Below are 19,230 nucleotides of genomic sequence, written 5' to 3'. Positions count from 1 at the left end.
CATGGAAGCGAGGTTCATTCTATACGCACAAGGTGATAACTTATGTTGGTTCTGCTTTATCGATCTGCGATTCAGTTGAGGTGGAATCAAGCTGGTTGTGCGAATGAATCCTCACTCGAGGTGGTGGAACAGCAGAAGAGTAAACTCTGGCTTGGGCTTCACGTCGTGGAAAGACGTTCGAGCACTTGTAGGCATTAGTCGACAAGATTGATCTTCTGTCTTTTCTGTTGCAGAGCAGGTATTGAATATCGGAGCGGCAGTACCCCGCAACTGGCGTTTGCATACTCCTCAACCACCATTTTTCACATCATCACATCAAATTTTGAGTAATCCTCGCGTGATGTGGGCTCATCTTCTCCTTTTATTAGACAAAAGCCTTGGAATAAGTGAATGAGAGCATCTTCTCCATACCGAGGCTGAGTTCCCACATAGTGGACACCTAAAAGCACGCTGCAACAGTTAGAAATTTTCAAACGAGCTACAGTGATCTAACCATGAAAGAATTTTTATCGTGAAAAACATATTGGAACTCTCTCAAGGTGTCTTTGTGAAGGATTTGCGAAAGCATAAACTGCATAATTAGGCAAGATGGGATCTTGACATTGGATTAATTATACACGCATACGACGAACAGGTTGAATTGTAAGCTTTAAATTTCCCATCGGAGAAGAATAAAGCTCAAGACTCGTAGAATTCACGGAAAGATATGCAGTGAAGGATAATGATGATTTTCTAGCGATGATCTAAGAGCTCTCCGAAAGCGACATCGATCGATTTTCTTCCCTAGGTATAGGCGCCAAAAAGCAAAAGGTCCTCTGTTCTAATACATCTGGACTTCGCATTTGAGCTGCGATTTGGTACTCTGTCACCGCACTCCTATCCTGAATACCCGTAAGCAAGAGAAGCCTCACCGTGACCGAGAGTGCAGAATGTGAAAGGGTGTGCGGTGTGCTTCGTGATTTCCTCAGTAGACCAGCTCAACATCCACAAACTCTCGGGACGTTCTTGCCGTAGTATGCGCGCACTGCTTGTTATATTGCTGAGAATGACGGCAGTTACGACGGAGCAGCTCCTTCATCCATAAATGAGAAGCTTCCTTTTTCGCGGGTTCGTCTTCCTTCATACCACAACAATCAAACGAAACCATCGATGCCCTCTTTCTCCAGCAACAATCCTTGCACCAAACAATAAGCAGTACTTCGTACAGTGTCAGGGCCTTACGATTTCTTTCGGGCCATTTGTCACTATGAGTAGGACCGCTCTGGCCGTGTTCGACCCTCAGATTCCACGAAAGTCAAATAGTCCTGACATGGTTTCGCGACACATAGCAACCGCTCATGGCTCAGACATCACAACTTCATTGAAGTCTTACTCATCATTGCGCATTTAGGTATGTGCAAAACGGACTCTCTACTAGTGACTGTTCTCTCACGACAATTTACGCACTGGGCAAGCCCATGTTCTTTGCGTTCTCAGAAGTCCAATATCAAATTTCTATGACTATTCCGAGCACTCTTGACGCCGGCATGCTGGGGTACAAACAAATACAAGACGTCAGCTTAGGCTGACGCACTTTTATTAGGAATTTTGCAAGTTACCAACAAGCCATCTGAGCTCAGCATAGCATCACAGCTCTTCGAAACGTCCACGAGCCGAAACGATATCATCCCAAGCGCACTCATAAATGATCCGAAGCAATGTTCAAGGATTCTAGCATATCCGACAAGATCGGAGAGATCTACCAACAAGCATTCATAGGCGTGGACAGGCGCTCAAGAACCTCCCGAGTTGACTCGAACATTCGCACCACTTGATATCTGTTCAGGATTCTGATGTCGCATACAGAGTATTCGGATACACACATACAATCTACACTATGGTTACCTACCTATGATTCGAAAGTTCCGTCATCCAACATCCAACGCAAGCAAGAGCGAGACCACGTCTATTGCCACCAGGGTATGCTAAACAAGCTTCTCGCTCCTCAGACTAAGAAGCTCAAGCCAATTTAAACAGTGCCCACTCCCCAAACCACTGCAGTCGTCTCTACCAATTCCACAGCAGCCGCCGTACGTTTCACAAAGTCGTCGGCCGTAGAGAGTTCAGCAGATTGGGTGAGGATCTGTGGTGGTAGAGGTGAAACTATATGATAAGCACGCCACATATGCATGCGAGACTTTGATGGTTGAAGAGATGGTCTTCGAGAGGACGGCCGGGTTGGCTGGTTCGCAGATGGTAGTGGAATACACCACAGAATGAAAGAGCGAGAAGTACGTGAAGGGTGCGCGTTGCTAGGGAATAAAAGCCTGGCTCTTCATACAACGCCTCGACTTGATGCATTTGAAGTGCGCATTAGAATTTTAGCGGATGGATGAGCCAAGTTTGTGATAGCAAAGGTAGCAAGTATCGGAAACGTGACTCGCGGGACTCCTAGAAAGACAACGAAAACAAGGTACTGTAGATAGCCTGAAATAATAAGACGATGACAACAACTTTCCAGATATGCGATTCAGTATTATAGAATCGCTTTCAAGCCCAACTTGACGGTTGCAGAATTAACGATACCGAGGCTCAGCTAAAATGTCCACTTGTTTTTTGCATAACGATCCGAAAGATTTCTCAGTGGTTGGTTCAAGTCCAGTACGCATTGGCGTGTGGACATTGTTTCATCACGGCCTTGAACAGTAAAAATAGATACTACAGTTGAGGTGCAACTTTGGATGGGTAGAGGTTTTGAAACCAAGATTAAATATGTGCGCCGAGACGCTAGTGCCTGTTTAGGCGATTTCATTCTCGACTAGCCCGTTTTGGCTTTGGTGGACATAACGTCAGGCAAGCGACGAATGTAACGATTTCCGTGTACGATTGATGTTGAAATGTGGTTCAAGCAACTGATCTCCGACTTTCTTGAGGTTCGCCGCAATATAGCTTTGAATTGCATAGAGTGCTGTCACATACGACATGCACGGAGGAGAATTGGATAATCTCCGCACCGTTAATCAAACTTTGAAAGTTTTACCCTATTCAGAACATGGAGATCTTTGGCCTTTATATATCGTGTTCAGCTAGATCCATTCGTGGCAAGTGCCGATTCTCAACCGGCTTGAATTCATGAATTTGGTATCCAGGATTCTGACATGTCGTTCTGCTTTCAGTCATTGAAATTTTTGCTTGGAGTACAGGTACTTCGTCCCTCTATTGGCCTGCATGGATGATTCGATTTTCAAGACCTGCTCGTATGTACAATTCAGTACCTCGATCACTAACCCAACTTTATTCTCCGCCAACTCGCAAACTTCATCACGGGCGTACTCTCATGTCCAAAATCTACCCCAGACTCCCTCACCCAGCCAGACTCTGTGCCTATAGTGACCCACTGAAAGAGTCCCAAGAATTCAGCGACTCCCACCCTCTCGAAGTGTTCGTCATGTTCTTCCACGATTAGGATAATAGTATTCGAGATGCTAGGGATCAACGCAGAAGCAAGGAAGACACAGAGCAAAGGCTTGTCGAGACTGTAGACGGTCTGTGTGGCATCAAATTCAAGGTCGAATTTGATTCGCAGATGCAAGCCAAAGCGTTCTGGCGAATGGACCTCAAAGATCATGTCGCCTGCTGCATCTGAAAATGCAAGACCAGGAAAGGTAGTGGAAGGGAGGATGTGCACCAATGAACAGGATGATATCCAGGCAGTGATATTGAGATAGATATATTGATTGATTTTGTTGGTCGACAGGTCGCCTAAACTTTCTCGGAAGTCTGTGTCGGTGGTTAACTGGGACTTGGGTACCGAAATTGTCGCTACTTTGATCTGAAAGCCCCCTCTTGCCGCAACTTGGTTGTACACAAGCTGCTGTGAAACTTCGCCCTTCCAGCCTGCCCATGACCACGAAGGGAATTTTTCATTCCTGAAACCAGGCTTGAAATGAAACCATGTAAGACCAGCAAGCAGACTCTGATTGTCGATGCGTTGCTTGCCATCAAATCGAGAAACCGAACCACAGTCAAGTATTGGGACACCGCAGAGATTGTATACCGGCGTTTTGGCCTTGGCAAACATGCGGAAGATGCCTTGCAGCGCGTTCAAAGTGTCCGACGCGAATGAGAGTTGTCTTTTGCTGAAATCTGAAATGCAGGACATGATTTGCCAGGGGTTGAGTTCTGTGCGGTCTTGAGGAAAGTGACGTGAGGGGAGATTTGCCAAGAATCTTGTCCTTGATTCCATGCGCAATATTTGGTCTTCTGAAGTAGAGAGACGCAATGATTCAGCGCAATAAAGGTTACTGCACTCAAAGTATACCTGCTCATCCGTGAAGATCAATCGGCGCTTGGAAAGTATTCCTTCTTGGTACGTCCAGCCTCGAGATGCCCATCTTGAGCTGTTGACTAATGCACTTGCATGTGGAAGGGTTGAGACAAGGTGATTTCTGTCGATAAGCAGATGCGGATGAACTTTGCGAGGTCGTTCAACGCCAGGCAAGCCATAATCTGGCCCATCGCCGGCAGCTGCAATAATGGTGATGAAGGCATTGGCATAAATGGCATCCATATGGGTAATCTGATGGTGCTTATCGACGGAGTCTTCCTGATCGATACAGTATCTGTCAATCCAAAGATACTGGGCTCCAATCATAGTAGTGACTGACAAGCTGTTCTCGATAACGTCAGGGCACCTGGGAAGATATGTCTCATTCGACTGAGGAAGTTCCTCGTCTAAGACTATATCAGACGTGGATGACCCCCAAACATATGACAGGGCGACATATTGACAGTTCACAGGGGCTCGAACAACTTGCCTTGTTCTACAGTCAATTACCCTGAGGAATGGCAGACCTTCTCTCAATGTTGTGCAGGCCTGACCGTGGTGGATGTCACAGTAAGCAATGCAACTCTTCGCGAAATCAGCATCAAACAAGCTGGGGCTGATTATATGCATATCAAGAGGCGAAGAGGTCTTCAAGCACAGATAGCCAGTCTGGTCTAAAGACTTTTGTGCGTCGTCCTCGGAATCGAAGAAGTTGCCAACACCGAGTAAGGAAACATCCCAATCTGAATCCAAGGGTTCTTGCCCAAGTAATGTTCGTCTGGCAGAGAGGCCGAGTAGGTGACATATCTTCATGATCAAATCGCCATCTGCATCTTTAGATGGAGCCATGCATCCAAACAATCTGCATAATGGGCATGGCGATTCGCTCAGTTGCACAGGAGAGGCGTCGAGTGATGTGATTAATATTCCTTGCCGTCTGAATGACACCTCGAGTCTTGTGTTGAATATTGCGTCGAGGTCAATGGTCTTACATCGTAGACAAAGACGACCAGAATGAGCGGATTCATCACGAACCAGCAAAGCAGCTTTCAACCTCAGTCTTCGGAGCCTCTGACGGCGTTTTCGCTCCTTAAGCTTATGATTTGCCGCGGCCTTGCGAATGCGTGCAATGGTGGCATGGCTGCTGTCCAAAATTGATGATAGTTCTATCGATAGAGCAATCACTGAAGAGTCCATCTCATAACACGAGCAGAGCTGAGCCTTCGTAGAGTGGCAGTAGCCTGTGAAGCAGAGTCCATCGTGATCGGACAGCTAAGATGCCAGTCAGCTGCATGAGAGGCGCACGAAGAAGCTGAGATTTCACGCTGATGTTAAGCAAGCGTTGCGTACCTATTCATGCGCAGAAGTTGGGCGACCGTATGGACCAATGTTAGGCCGCGAGTTTTAATGACAGCCGTCTAGAAAGTCGACATACGATCTGACAGGTGACATGATGTTCGATATCGTATTTTGATAAAAAAACAATTGATCCAGAAAGCAGAATACGATCCCTACTTCTAGCAGCGAGTAGACCTAGGACTAGCAGGTCCCTTTTAGATGGAGGTGTTTTATGTACTGGAATCACGTGGAGCACTAGCGTGGTGAGGCCGATACTCATATTTCAGCAGTTTCATTCTTTATTTTTTTTCCCCAACAATTTCATCATTCAGAGCTTTGATTCCTCCACCAATCGTCCCTGTTCTGTACATAGTTTCATGTCCCCTTCCAAGAGAGCGTCTCAGCACGTACGAAGTAGCTAGCTTCCACACGTGCAACGGCTATCGGCCTCTTGTTTCCAGGACCCGACCTCATTCCTACGCGGCATGAGGAACACTGGCTGGAAGCCAGCTTCTTCCTGTGCCTGGCAATAACAAGATATTCGACCCTGCTCTCCTTATGACGGGATGTGACATAAAATCCAGAAGTTACACAGCTTGCGTTGCTCGCTCCTCGCACCTCGGACCTCGCGCATCGCACATCTTATTTCACGTTCCGCATTTGTTCAAGTAAGCGCATTGTCGATGCTAGCTACTGTAACCAGCCGACCTGTCCGGGCTTACATAGGTAGTTACCATACTTCCAGGCCAGCGATGATCAAGATCTCAAGCAACAAGTATTTACAAGCTGCAGAACGTTTGTATGCACTTGGAAGTAAGGCAAAGTAGAAGCTCGACCCAATCAACATCGAACTCTCGTTTGCAATTTGGTACGACGGCGGGATTGTCCACCGTGATGATTTGCTGTACGATACTGTACAGTAAGCGACGAACGCTGAATCGACCCCGCTTCATCAGCTCAAAGAGTCTCAAATATCAATATTCGTTTATCGGTTAGAAAAGACGAAGCCGTCAAGGCATACGCAAATTGCGTGTTAAAGCTGAAGCAGAATATATAAAGATAAGTAACACCAGCTTCCTGAGTTTCCGAACAGCAACTATCTTCCTCCGATTTTCTCACCATATCTGACACTTCTCCTATATTCTCTATTTCTTAATTCGCGTACCTTACCAAACATGTTGTTCTCGAGCTTCACCTTGGCTGCTTTAGCCTTCGTAGCTGTGAACGGTGCGCCGACTGTTTCGCGGTCATCAGCCCGCAGCGCTGCGCCAATCGACAATTCTGCACTTATTGCAAAGCTTAAGACAGATGCAACGGCTGCAGAACAATTTCAGCAGCTCCTCGCCAACAACGGACAGCCTCTCGATCCCAGTGACCTCGCTGCAGCTACCGTTTTCGATTTCACGAAGAACCCATCGCCCGCCCAAGGTACACAGGGAGGCTCTCTCAACACTGTAGGCTTCGAATACTTGAATCGTCTTATGATAATGCTAACCTTTCATGCAGGCCGGTCCCAAAAACTTTCCCATTCTCACCGACTCGGGTCTCTCTCTAAACCTCTTGACCTTGGGTCCATGTGGCTTATTTTCCCCACACATTCACCCCCGTGCCAACGAGTTCTTTCTCGTACTCGAAGGCCAAGTCGATTTTGGCTTTTTGCTCGAAACTGGAGTCTTTGGAGGCTTAGGCGCCCCGAATCCAACAATCAGTGGCACATTGAAGCAGCATGAAGGCACTCTGTTTCCGCTGGGAAGTGTTCACTGGCAAATCAATGCCTCACCTGACTGCAACAATGCTACCACTTTTGAAGCTTTCTCGTCCGACGATCCGGGCGCCGTGCTGATTCTCAACAAAGTTTCGAACGACTCTAGAGTACTCATTCCGCAGATCGAGCCCAATGACCTCGATGGCCTTCGCGCGGTGCTTCCCCCTGCGATTTTGAGCGAAGTTGATAGTTGTCTCGCACGATGCAATATGTAACGCCTGCTGATGGAATTAAGTGACGCTTGATAAGATGAAATTCGGCCAAACGTGGGAGGTCATACTTTCTTTCATACATGCTTTTAGATCAGTTCTGATTTTAGATCATGATTCGAATATTCTGGAGTTCTTCTTAGAGCTTAGAGCAATTTGTAATTCTGCAATCAAATATAGGCCTATTCGATATAGACTCTTGAAAAGCTGCAATAAGATTTCGGTTCGTATAACCAAATTTGACCCGTCGCTATATCTAAGGCTCCGCTCGAATGTCTACTTCTTCGTTACATAACAATCCAAAAGAGAATCCTCAATGGTTTGTCAAGCAACTTAAATACACTTTCGCGTGTGAACATCATCCCACCATAGCCTGGTATGATTACGACAAATTAAGGGGGAACTTGTGGATGGATGAAAGGGTACGAGTTGAAAGTTATAGGTACCTAGATACCTGTGGCCAAGTGCCCGCGTCAGGTGATACCGGATCTCGCTAGTCTAAATTCCAATTGGTGGAAAGCCTACGCTCACCTTTCCTTTTCGATCATAATACAAGATCTTAGCGCACACAATGCTATGAGACAATTTTCCATACCATGATTGGTTTTCATTTCTATTCTTGTAAATGCTTGCGTTCCAATCCATGCCTCCAACGCGCTGCTGCTTCCCGTCATGCTGATGTATTTTTGCGTATGCTTTTCCTACCGCATTTTCTTTTCCGTCCCTTCAAAGTTGTTGTGGTCGGAGAAATGAGCGCAGATGTTGTTCTGGTCGTCGCAAGGCGCATCGTAAGTCTCAATCTCCAAGGGCAGGATCAGGAGTGGTGGGTTTGTTGAAGACGTGCCTCACTCAAAAAAATCTCGCTGCTGTAGCTGTCATTGGAGCGTGGTCTCGCTGTTCCTTGCGCTATTTGTTAAGGTGTGTGGCCAGGCGAGACAGGCCATGAGTCAAATACTCGCAGATGGTCGCAAGCGGACTTTGTGTACCCAACGGGCAAAGGCAAAGAGATTAATGTCGAGCGGACTCTACTGGCCAGGAGTATGCTTGTCGAAGTGCTAGTATAAAGTTGATTTCGAATGGAGAACCGGAGAAGGATATGAGACAATCTCGTGTGATTGTTCGTGTGAAGATTGGACAATGCCAAGCCTAGTCTGACTTGATGGAGCAGTGATTTATACTGAGCTTTGTCGAGTGGCTGGATATCTGGTTGCTGCGTTAGCCTGGGCCGACGCCTTGCACTGCGCGATGATGTGAGCTAGCTGCCCTGTCTTGCATTGGCATCGACATATGCCTATCGAACAACACTGGGCTCTGGACATTCACAGAGCGCCGCCTTTGGACAAAGCCGGGAGCAGAAGTCGTGAGGCAGTTGCCTTCCTAAGAAGGAGACTGTGTGAGGCCATGTCCGTGAGAGACTCGGGGACGAAGGGTACAGTACCTTGATCTGCAGTGACGAGAACAAAGCGGCCATTGAAGTCGTGACATCTGAGCGCTGTCGAGTGGATTGTATACCTGTTGTACTGCGTCAGCCAAAGCTGACGTCTTGTAACTGCGTGTTGCGAGGGAATGTTTCTGCTCTAGACTCTGACTTGCGAACAAGCCAGAGATTGAACTAGTTACAGGATTTGATTTAGGACAATTTTAGGAGCACAAAAGATATTGATCATCTAGTGAGCAGACCATTGTCCGGGAAAGGGGGGGTGGCAGGGGAAGGGTTCAGTACCTTGATGCGCAATGATGAGACCGAAACGACCTTGAAGTCGTGATATCTGAGCCATCGGTGTGCAGCAGATCGTATACCGGAGCATCTTTGTGCCCCGATAATCCTGCGACAATCTGGTAAGGTATGTGTGCGTCGCAGATGCAGGCGGGAACATCCTCGAGCAAATTGAACGGAATGGGTTGAGAGGTCTGACGGTTAACACGAAGTCGTGGACTCGTTCAGAAGAGTGATGCTCAATATACTGTTGCAGAAAATATTGTCGCAGATTGCCATATTGTTTCTCGATCGTATTGTTGTACTATCGACGAAGTTGTTGCGTTGTTTTGACGGAGAGAAGAAGAAAAAAGGAAAGAGAAGGTACCCTATCTGGTGTTCTTCTCAGTGATATAATTCACTCTTGAATGCGACAGCAGGTGCGTCTCAATGTGTTGCAATAACTAGATATACAAGTGAGGAAGCTGCGAAGCACTTCTTTGAGAACATGTAGGCTACGGCAAGGGTCCACATGGTGCGGTTCTTGGGTGGAGTGCGGGTCTGTGGTTTAACCCACGCTGTTCAAGTTGAGGCTCAAGTTGCGTTTGAGTCTTAAGTTTATTACGTGTACGTATTTGAATTGCTTTCTAATCTTGCTATCTTTACTGATTCTAGCTCGTAACTGTCTTTCCCTATATATGCAAGTGACAGTGTGTGTATATGTGACTCTGTTTACTTATAAAATCAAAAGTATATCCTCAATCGCGCTAACCCCTACCCCCTACCCCCCCAACGGGTAAATGCACTGCACCCAAACCTCAACTCACCCACTCACACGCGCGGATCTACGGCTTCTGAGAACCTGTCATGCCGCGCCACGCGGGTAATGGGTACAGTTTCCCAAGGTTAGCCATGTCGCGGCCATGGGATTCTCGAGTCAAGAATGAACCACGGAAATTCTCATTCTGCCGGATACACCCGCCCTATCTCTGCATCTCACAGTCATGCTGGAGATTTCATTACTTACAAGTGAGGTTTTCAATTACTAACTCGCAGTTTATATCTTTAGGACCCTGCAGAGTGCATAAAATAAGCGAGCAGGTACAGCGCGATAGAAGAAACGAATGTATTGATTCCGAGGCTTGTCTCGTAAGTTTTGGATCACTTCTAATTTGCAGCTGTAATTGGTTTATTCTAAGGAGTGTTTACATGGATTTATTACGCTTTCTCTTACTCGCAAATTCGTCTCTGACAGCCTCTCTAAGTCTTTGAATCCCGTTTATACTCTGCTAGATTGTCGTTCGGGCTACGCTAATCCTACAACTGTTTAGTATAGGTACTCAAGGTGTTCAATTTGCTACTCCAAGTTCCGGGAATCCGGACTCGGTTTGGTGATTCTAATGTATTTGGTTTTAGTCACCTAGCTGTATGAACATCGGCCAAGTGCGGCTTGTGCAATTATGTAATGTAATGTGTCGTTCTTTTTGCAGTGAGCCTTGGATAGGTGAGAAAACGTCCAGGTGTTCTGCACGAAAGCTAGAAGTCAGAATAGGCACTGAACATATCACGGGGGTCGTGAAGTCAACCTCGCTTAGGTATTGACTTGACATGTATTCACCCAGAGGTGGCAGTCGAGCATGAGTGCCGATGTCTACCTTTCCTCCACACATGCAATCACGGATATGAATAGGGACAAGTGCATCCACTGTTGGTCACTTTGGTTCAGCCCAAAATTGAAGGGTTGACTTGAATGTGTCCCATCCGTTCATATACATACATTATATCCTACCAACATCTCACGCCCACAACCAGCAATACCGAAATCCAATACCATTTCTTCATCAATATATCTTACCTAGATCCAGCATACGAAGCATCCATATCAATATACCCAAGCTCACCCTTCTTACAAGAAGTCCCGGCATGTCTCACACCATTCTCACCCACTCCCTTATCGCCCCACCAGAACCTTCCCTTCTCATCAACCATCCAATCATCAATCAAGTCCGCCAATGTCTGGAAGTGCCCGTATGCTGCTGGCTGTGGTCCTTTCGGTCTTCGAAATGCCAGAGCGGTGGTGAAAATTGCCAAGAGGAGGGCCCCAACGAAATATGCGAGAATCGGAAGATATCCCATGTTGAACCAATACACCATTGGCTCATCGGTGCCCAATTTTTCTACTTCAATAATAACAGCTTGACCCATGAGCCAATGCAAGACAGTCTTTGCAACGAACAAGCCCATATTCTCCCAGCTCAAGCTTGCTGAGGATAATGCGCTGGTCTGTAAACGAGCGCCGCCGCCGGTGTTACAAGCGGCTGATCTCCAGGCTTTTTCGTCCCTCGATATATTGACAATCAATTCAACAGCATGGAGGCACATCGTCTGGGCTGCCTGAATCGCGGCCATGAACAGTACAGCCAGGATCAAGGTAAGTGCTCCCTTTCGTGGCAGATTGATTGAGACAGCATCGAATTGCCAAGCCCAGGAGAAATGTACCGCAGGATATTCAAGAGTAGCACGTCTGAAGATGAAGAATACCGAGAGTAACCAGCCCAAAGCAAGTGTGGGAAGGGTCCAGGCGAACATGACAACATAGCGTACGGAGCGGACCGACCCCGTGGAACTTGGCTGCTTCCGGGTAGGTCGCGTAGGGATGGCTGGTACGTTGGCTTGCTTTACTGACAACATGCATCTGTTCTTCCTGTGACCAAGGCCATTGTGTACAAGAGTTAATGCGCTATTCAATGGATTTGAGTTCCATGTTAAAATGGCGTGTGATGAGGAGATCACTATCCAGGAGGAGATCGAGGCTTTCAAGGCGAGACCACCGGCAAGCATCAGAAGAGCGACGCCATTCACATAGTATCCATCAAACCAAGGCAAAGGATCAGACTGCTCAGCCACAACTATTCCCAATGCGAACAACTGAGAAGTCGCAGCGTAGCAAATAATTAACGATATCCCGTCAATCGAATTTGCTAGCCAACTGTTCTGGGGTTGATTTTGAGCACTCTTGAATAACCTCAAGTTGGTGTTATGCTGCAGTCGTCCTTCCCGTGCAAGAGCCCATCGAAGGGAAGAACCATGAATAAAACCTAGACTGTCGAGACAAAAAGTGAGAAGAGTATTGACGACAAGAGCAAGCACTTCCACGCCTCGACTTGTATCCGCCATAGCAGTGGGGTATAGGTAACTCGAAGCGGGTCCTTTGACAATGCAGACGACACCGAAGGTTATGCAGCAGGCTATCAGCAACCATGTTACTACCAGCCCACAGTATGCAAGAATCTTCGTTGTCCTCCCGCAGTCAAAATCTGGAAGCCTTGACGTTGATGTTTGCGGGCTCAAGGTTTTTAAGAGATATTCGTTCTCGATGTTTGACGGTGAATCCCGCAAGTATCCTGACATCTTGTTTTCCGCTTCGGAATGGTCCACAATCGATAGAGACGTTCGCCGCTGTCGATTCAGAGCAGCGCTCTGGAAATTACCTTCTACCTCCATCGTTGAATGCGATTAATCGTTGGATTTGTGTTGTTGTTGTTGTGTTATTGTGTCGTAAAGGAGCGAGACTGCGATCAGACCGTGGAATCTGTGTTGTAATAGATCGAAGCGGAAAGCAGTTTAATCAATTGCAAAAGACTTCGCAGACTTGGGACCCGAGAAGCCTTATAGGATGAAGCAAGCCGAAGAGAATACTAGAGCCCATTTTAATTGAGAAAACACAGCATTTGGTGGCTGGCGACATTCATACAAGGCGTTCGGTAGATTTCTATTCTAGACCAGCCCCAATATCTTTCGAAATAGCTCTTGGTGCCATTCTGAAGATGCGGAACAACAACGAACCGTACTAAAATCCTCGAATTAACCTGGGTTGAAAGGCGTCCTTTATCGCGGAAGAGCAGTCATATCGAGTGCGTCTGAGATGTCGATCCGAGCTCGTCAAGTGGCGGGAGGCCCAGACGACGCCTCCGTTTGAGCACTGCCAATAGTGTGAGGGTCGGAACCGCGGGCAGGCGCTAGTGTTCAGCTCGAGATTCCACGACACTAATCACTGAATCTAGAATCGCGCATGGCTAGTGGGTGATTGTTCAGGTGCTATATTCGCTTCTTTGGCCAAAATAATACGAAATCTATCAAGACAATCTAACTTCTCCCAGTATGATGAGGTATCATGAACGCCTATACGCCCTTGAAATGCACATTGTAATAGGAAAATAAATATACGCAGTTATTGGAAATTTTTGAAGATTATTTTGATGTGCTGTCAGGTGGATATACAGCTAGTGTACTTCAGACTCCGACGCCGCACCGTTCTCTCCCAAGATGAGCATTGCTGATAATGGACCCACGTAGAATGGTTCACTTGCTAAGATGATCACGTCGAATGATCCAACATGATTGAGTCGTTCAGAGACGTGCACAGCTGAGGCTAGTAGTAACGTAGAAGAGGGAGAAGAAAGCGAAAAATAAAATATTTCCTCTACGCATTACCTTCAAATTATTCTCAATTCAAACTTCTCTACTCCTAAATTTGAGATCTGAGTACTACAGTAGGTACCAAGGGATGTTGAAATTCATGGCACCCCGCTAATGAAATAAGCTTTATAATATCATCCCGACGATTAGCCGTCCGTGGTTGAAGCTTTACATCCAAAGGTTTTAAACAACGCATAATATAAGTTTTAATTGACGAAAGGCTGTTACATACGACCATAGACTGAGGAACATTGGGCTATCTCAACCTGCTGTTCTAACATGAGCTTCAGTTCGGAACTATTCCTAGGATTTGCATTCTCACTTCTCGGTTCTCGAGTCACGATTCACGGTTATCGGTTTTGGTCTTCAATTTGCGATTTTCGGTTTTCAGAAGAGCGTGTCAGGGCGAGTTAGGCCATTTGTAAGCAGCCTCACAACGCGATTTCTATTTCTCTTCTGATAGGGTGTCAATTGCGTTAATTGACTGTGTGTTTTTGCGGTATTGATGAAGGTGCGATCAGGAGCAAAATCGTGATACATATTTGAAATCACGCTGCTTACGTGTTGCGTGCAGGAAACAGATATCAGATAAATTAGGCCACTTTTTTTGAGCTTGGACTCATTCTCAGGCACTAGGCCTTATGAGCACCCAAATACCATGTATTTAAGCAGGCTATCCCCTCCGCTCACAATTTTCAGGGTAAATTCTACTTAATATATCACATTTTACCCCCCAATTCGTCCGATAACGAACCTTGGTCATGGGTGGAGAGCGTTGTGGAACTAAGACTCCCCGTCTTGGTCTATGGACACATGATTCTCGCTATCCAAGAATCTTCCCACGCCTGGAAAATCTGTCTCTTTCCTTGGATGTGGATGGTGACGACGATGAAGACATGACTGATATAGAAGATTGGGCATTTCTATATAGCGCTGCTGCCAAGAGTCCGGCTTTTTGTGGCGTTTGCAACCTCGAATTGGACGAACATAATAGTGATGTGCCAATGATTGGTTGTGACGGAGGGTATTGTGAAAATTCATGGTATCATTTTCTTTGCGTCGGACTGCTTATAGCCCCTACTTCTGGTATGTTTTGCCCTATCTACAAACTTGCATATTTAATGGCTAATACTTGGTAATTGCTAGAATATTAGTACTGTCGAGGCTGTGAAGAAATAGTAAAGATCCTCAATCCTCTATCAGACGAGAAGGGTTATAGCTCAGAATCACTTGCCGATTATGGTGGATTATTCGTATGGAAAGAGAGTGATGATGACTCTAGTGATAGCGATCACATTGAAGAGCTTTCTCAGCCAGAGGAAGAAGATCACGGTGACCCATTGATAGATTGGAAAGGGGGTAATTTTACGATCGGCAGCGATTGTTTCTCCGACTCTACCGTCGATTCTGACTTGGCGGCCGATGAAGACGAAATGTTCCAAGATATGGCCAACGAAAAAAAATCCGATTTCAACGACAATCCCGACAACTCAGATATTCGAGAGGGTGGTTTATCTTGCCAGTTTCCTGATTGTGTAAACACTTTCATGGGGGCTACTTTTGCATCTCACTATGTTCTTGCCAGGCATGCGAAGCAACATGACGAGTTGACTCTAATCTGCCACGAGCCTCAGTGTTCAGGAAGACGGAAATTTTCTACGAAGAAAAGTCTTGCAACACATTGTACACGTTTCCATGAAGTCCAAGATACTGAGGTCAACTGCGGCATCAAAGACCGAAGTGGACTTCTAACTCAATTTAATTCGAGTTCTTTGTTTATGATGTCTACAGAAGCCCTTTTAAAGTTAATAGAGAGCTAACAAGATTGGGACATTTCCATGCACAAAGGAAAACTTGACGCTACCACTTGCTTAATAGATTCGATAAAAGACAGCCCACAATCTCACGTAAGTTGTAAGAGCTGAGGCCACCGGGAATGGCCCACTTAAGCGAAACTCAACAAATGAGACCTTATTTACCAAAAATCATAATTTTTTAGTCTTCTTATGAATCTCTGTGAAAATGGAACTTATTATTAATTAATAGTAGCCATACCCTTGTACTTAATTACATCCTCAATCTTACAAGTCAATTGCTTAGTGTAGTGGCGAAAGTCACGTGGGTTAACTCGGTCCTATAGCTTTTGCAACTCCTTTTTCAAATCCACTTTATTTTTGGGCATATAGTCCAAGTTTTTCAATTTCTCCTTCATCCACCTCTAGACTTTCTCAATAGGGTTCAAATCTGGTGAAGAAGGAGGCCAATTAAACCCTCGGATATTGTGCTGTAGTCTAGGTAATTTGGCATGCCCTTTATGCACCTTAGACCCGTCTTCCATGAAGATATACTCCGGCCCTAGATCATCAAAGAGAGGGAAGATTATAGGCTGAAGAACTTGCTGTAGATAGGCTTTAGAACATATGCCCTTGCGTTCTGGAAGCTTCTCTAGGAAGACTAATGGCGACTTGTAATCCCAACCTAATGCCCCCCATATCATGACCGTTGTCCTCCCTGACCTGTAGACTGACTTAATGCAGTCAGGGCACCTCCTCTCATCTACCCTCCTAGTCACATATATCCTGCCATTCTTCCCAGTCTCAAATATAGCCTCATCAGACCATACAACCTTCCTCCAGTCCCCTCCTTGCTTGCCATCATCTCTATGAGCTGCATAGTCTGATGTCCCCCACCATCTATGCTCCTTGGCAAATACATATCTCTTCCTAGCTTGTTTGAGGGTAATATATGGTCGAGGGCATGCAATGCAGCGGCGGTAGCCAGCCCGGGCTAATTCTCGACGAATGGTGCGCACCGAGGGTAGGTAGGGTAGTTGCTTTTTGAGAGCCTCAAAAGTCATGCGCCTAGAGCTCCAGTTTTTGGAAATGGTTCGAATGCAATAACGTATGTCGCGTATAGACATGATATGGTGTCTAGAGAGCTTTCTTTTGCGCTCTCTCCGACTAGATTCCTGCTTAAGAATGCGGCGTACTGTTCTTCGAGGGATATGGGTCTCTGAGACAATCTCGCGTTGCGACTTTCCCTGGCGCTATAGGGATCGAATGACTGCACGTGCAGGGGTAGGCCATTCATTATTCTCTTTCTCGATAGGATCACTTAGGATAAGAGGTGTCTCCATCTTGAATTATGGACTGATTCCTAAGAGGGTTGTTGTGTAGTAAGGGTTTTAAAATGGGGTGTAGAATTTTTACGCGTTACCGCGTCTCGCTTAAGTGGGCCATTCCCGGTGGCCTCAGCTCTTATTAGAAGTCCATGCGAAACTTCATCGCTAGAACATGAGCTTTTGGTATTATACTTACAAAGCTCCAGGTTGCCTGCACACCAGAGCGTCAGAAAAACACTGTTGGTCGGAATAGCTCCCTTGTGTGTTTGTATGAGCACATATCTCTTGCCAGACTATTCATAACAATCGTTTAGCTCAGAATCCGAGTTCGTCAGCTTCGATTCGTCATTTGGGTTTGCCTTGCCTGGGTCCGAGGCCTCTTTACCGTCACGCGATCATGGAGTATTGTCCTAACAAGTCAGTCATAAATTTTGCGACTACTACACTCCATCTTACCTTAGTGCATGGAAAAAAGTTTCCGAGGTTGCGACAACGCTGTGATTGGTGTCATTTCGAGCGAGGTCGTACACGTAAACTGAAATCCCTCGGAGTACTTGCAGATGATGACCAGGGACCGATATGTTTGGTCAACAATTGCCTAGACTTCCGTTGGGATAGATCTAGCCATTGTGTCAGCCATCTTCCGAACGGGATCAAGAAAGCCTCTCGGCGAAGAAAAAGTCGCCGTACATCAGAGACTAAACAGGCACTGCTCTCTCCTGGCAACAACAAAACATGGATGGATGGAGATGTCTGGCAGTCCTCTTCCCGGTTTAGACTGATCCAACTGCTCTTGGAGGATCTAAGAGATCGAGAATGGACTAATACGAATGGGTATCGCCCGAAAGTGCTCATTTTGGACAACGAATTCGTTGGCCTAAACCTAGATGGGCCAATTACCCAAACAAGTCTACTGGATTTATGCACCAATGAGATGTTGGTTGATGTATGTGTAAAGCGAGATCCGGAAAAGCTTGTCTCAAAGGATATGTTTGGCCGCCTCGATCCGATGGCAGAGTATCTTTACAAATCAAAATATCGAAGTCCAACAGCAGATCGACAAGTTTGTTCTGCCTACGAATCCAGTAAGCTGGTCAAAGAGAGTGGTATAACATCAGATGATTATATCCTTGAATGGTCACTACACCCTCTAGATGTGCCAAGGTTAAGGCTGATGCTGTCCAACTCTGGTTTTCAAAATGTATTACCACCCGATGCTCATTGCGTATCGCTTATTCCAGATTTTCGGCTCAATATTCCCAACACCATCTCTTTAGCGCTAAAATTCATTTTCCCCATGCTACATCCAGGCCATATTCTAGTTGGGACCAACCACAACTCTGATAGCGATGTTCGTATGACGAGGCTCATGGTACTGTTTCTTCTTGAACGTCTCGATCCAACGACCAGAGACCCAGATTTTCTCGGGGTCTGGGCTTTGCAGGTCGCCCGCGAACGAAGGATTCGACTTGCATTAGTATCTGAACGCACGAAAAGAAGACTAGCGAAAGAGACCCCAGAGGCGCGACGCATTCGATTACTAGGCAAGAGAACAATGTGGCGAGCAAAGGAAACTCCTGAGCGACGGAGGATTCGTAACGCAGCAATATCAGAGAAAATAGAGAAAGAGACCCCCGAAGAGCGACGTATTCGACAAGTAGCTAGGAGTACAAGGCGGCGAGCAAACGAAACCCCAGACAGACGGAAAGTTCTACGGGCAAGGGCCAAGATGAATGTAAAGGAAAGGAGAGCAAAAGAGACCCCGGAAGCGCGAAGCATTCGACTCGCAGTAAGATCGGCAAAAGCCAAAAGAAAAAAAGCAAAGGAGACTTTTGGAAACCGGAGGATTCGACTCGCAAAAATATTGGCAAGTGCCAGAAGAAAAATAGCAGAAGAAACTCCCGAGAGACGAAGCGTTCGATTCGCAAAAATATACGCAAGTGAAAAAAACAAGGAGAGCAAAAGAGACCCCAGAGAAACGAAAAGTTCGAATGGCAAAAACCACTATGAAGGCAAAGGAAAGGAGAGCAAGAGAGACCCCGGAGGCGCGAGGTATTCGACTTGAAACAAGCCGCGTGAAAAGGGGCAAGAACGGTGTTTCGCAAAATCATTTGCAGCTCTGGGAAATAGGCGATTAACACAAAACATAAGAGAGCGGAGAGACTGTGGAGAGAACTAGGTAATTATGGTATCGAACCCGAGGAGCACACAGCTTGGCAACCTCAGATCCTCGAGTTGCAAACACCAGAGTAAGAAGGGGGCGAAGATACGGAAAGGAGTGGAAGGAGATTTGTCATTGTGGGCAGTATGGGTACC

General features: G+C 46.3%; 5 protein-coding genes across 5 annotated transcripts; 3 read left to right on the top strand and 2 right to left on the bottom strand.

The window, feature by feature from the left end:
- Positions 1-3,982: 3,982 nt before the first annotated feature.
- Positions 3,983-4,936, bottom strand: LY89DRAFT_574703 (HET-domain-containing protein; the record flags this gene model as incomplete). Its single annotated transcript, XM_018208753.1, has 1 exon — positions 3,983-4,936. A coding segment is annotated over one exon (954 nt), but the record flags the coding sequence as incomplete, so codon positions are not given.
- A 1,709-nt stretch (positions 4,937-6,645) lies between these two features.
- LY89DRAFT_293324 (RmlC-like cupin) lies at positions 6,646-7,819 on the top strand. Its single transcript, XM_018206527.1, has 2 exons — positions 6,646-7,098; positions 7,151-7,819. Exons 1-2 carry the CDS (start codon positions 6,820-6,822, stop codon positions 7,622-7,624), a joined length of 753 nt encoding a protein of 250 aa, XP_018076663.1. The 5' UTR covers positions 6,646-6,819; the 3' UTR covers positions 7,625-7,819.
- Positions 7,820-11,041: 3,222 nt separating this feature from the next.
- On the bottom strand, positions 11,042-13,230 carry LY89DRAFT_714133 (uncharacterized protein). Its single transcript, XM_018218106.1, has 2 exons — positions 13,069-13,230; positions 11,042-13,012 (listed from the first exon to the last, which is right to left on the bottom strand). Exon 2 carries the CDS (start codon positions 12,816-12,818, stop codon positions 11,166-11,168), a length of 1,653 nt encoding a protein of 550 aa, XP_018076662.1. The 5' UTR covers positions 12,819-13,012; positions 13,069-13,230; the 3' UTR covers positions 11,042-11,165.
- Positions 13,231-14,554: 1,324 nt separating this feature from the next.
- On the top strand, positions 14,555-15,613 carry LY89DRAFT_664143 (uncharacterized protein; the record flags this gene model as incomplete). Its single annotated transcript, XM_018212748.1, has 2 exons — positions 14,555-14,879; positions 14,973-15,613. The coding sequence occupies 2 exons, from the start codon at positions 14,555-14,557 to the stop codon at positions 15,611-15,613; spliced, it is 966 nt and encodes a 321-aa protein (XP_018076661.1).
- Positions 15,614-17,099: 1,486 nt separating this feature from the next.
- LY89DRAFT_714130 (uncharacterized protein) lies at positions 17,100-19,058 on the top strand. The gene has a single exon (XM_018218105.1). It carries the CDS (start codon positions 17,312-17,314, stop codon positions 18,977-18,979), a length of 1,668 nt encoding a protein of 555 aa, XP_018076660.1. The 5' UTR covers positions 17,100-17,311; the 3' UTR covers positions 18,980-19,058.
- Positions 19,059-19,230: the final 172 nt, after the last annotated feature.

Source organism: Mollisia scopiformis (assembly GCF_001500285.1).
Source record: "Mollisia scopiformis unplaced genomic scaffold LY89scaffold_3, whole genome shotgun sequence".
Taxonomy (NCBI): domain Eukaryota; kingdom Fungi; phylum Ascomycota; class Leotiomycetes; order Helotiales; family Mollisiaceae; genus Mollisia; species Mollisia scopiformis.
This window is presented reverse-complemented; position numbering and strand designations above follow the sequence as displayed.

Excerpts from the sequence above, each read along its gene's own strand:
- LY89DRAFT_293324 (XM_018206527.1), top strand. The coding sequence starts at position 6,820 with ATGTTGTTCTCGAGCTTCACCTTGGCTGCTTTAGCCTTCGTAGCTGTG. Across the intron at positions 7,099-7,150 it reads AGGGAGGCTCTCTCAACACT|GCCGGTCCCAAAAACTTTCC; the intron begins GTAGGCTTCGAA and ends CCTTTCATGCAG.
- LY89DRAFT_714133 (XM_018218106.1), bottom strand. The coding sequence starts at position 12,818 with ATGGAGGTAGAAGGTAATTTCCAGAGCGCTGCTCTGAATCGACAGCGG.
- LY89DRAFT_714130 (XM_018218105.1), top strand. The coding sequence starts at position 17,312 with ATGGAGTATTGTCCTAACAAGTCAGTCATAAATTTTGCGACTACTACA.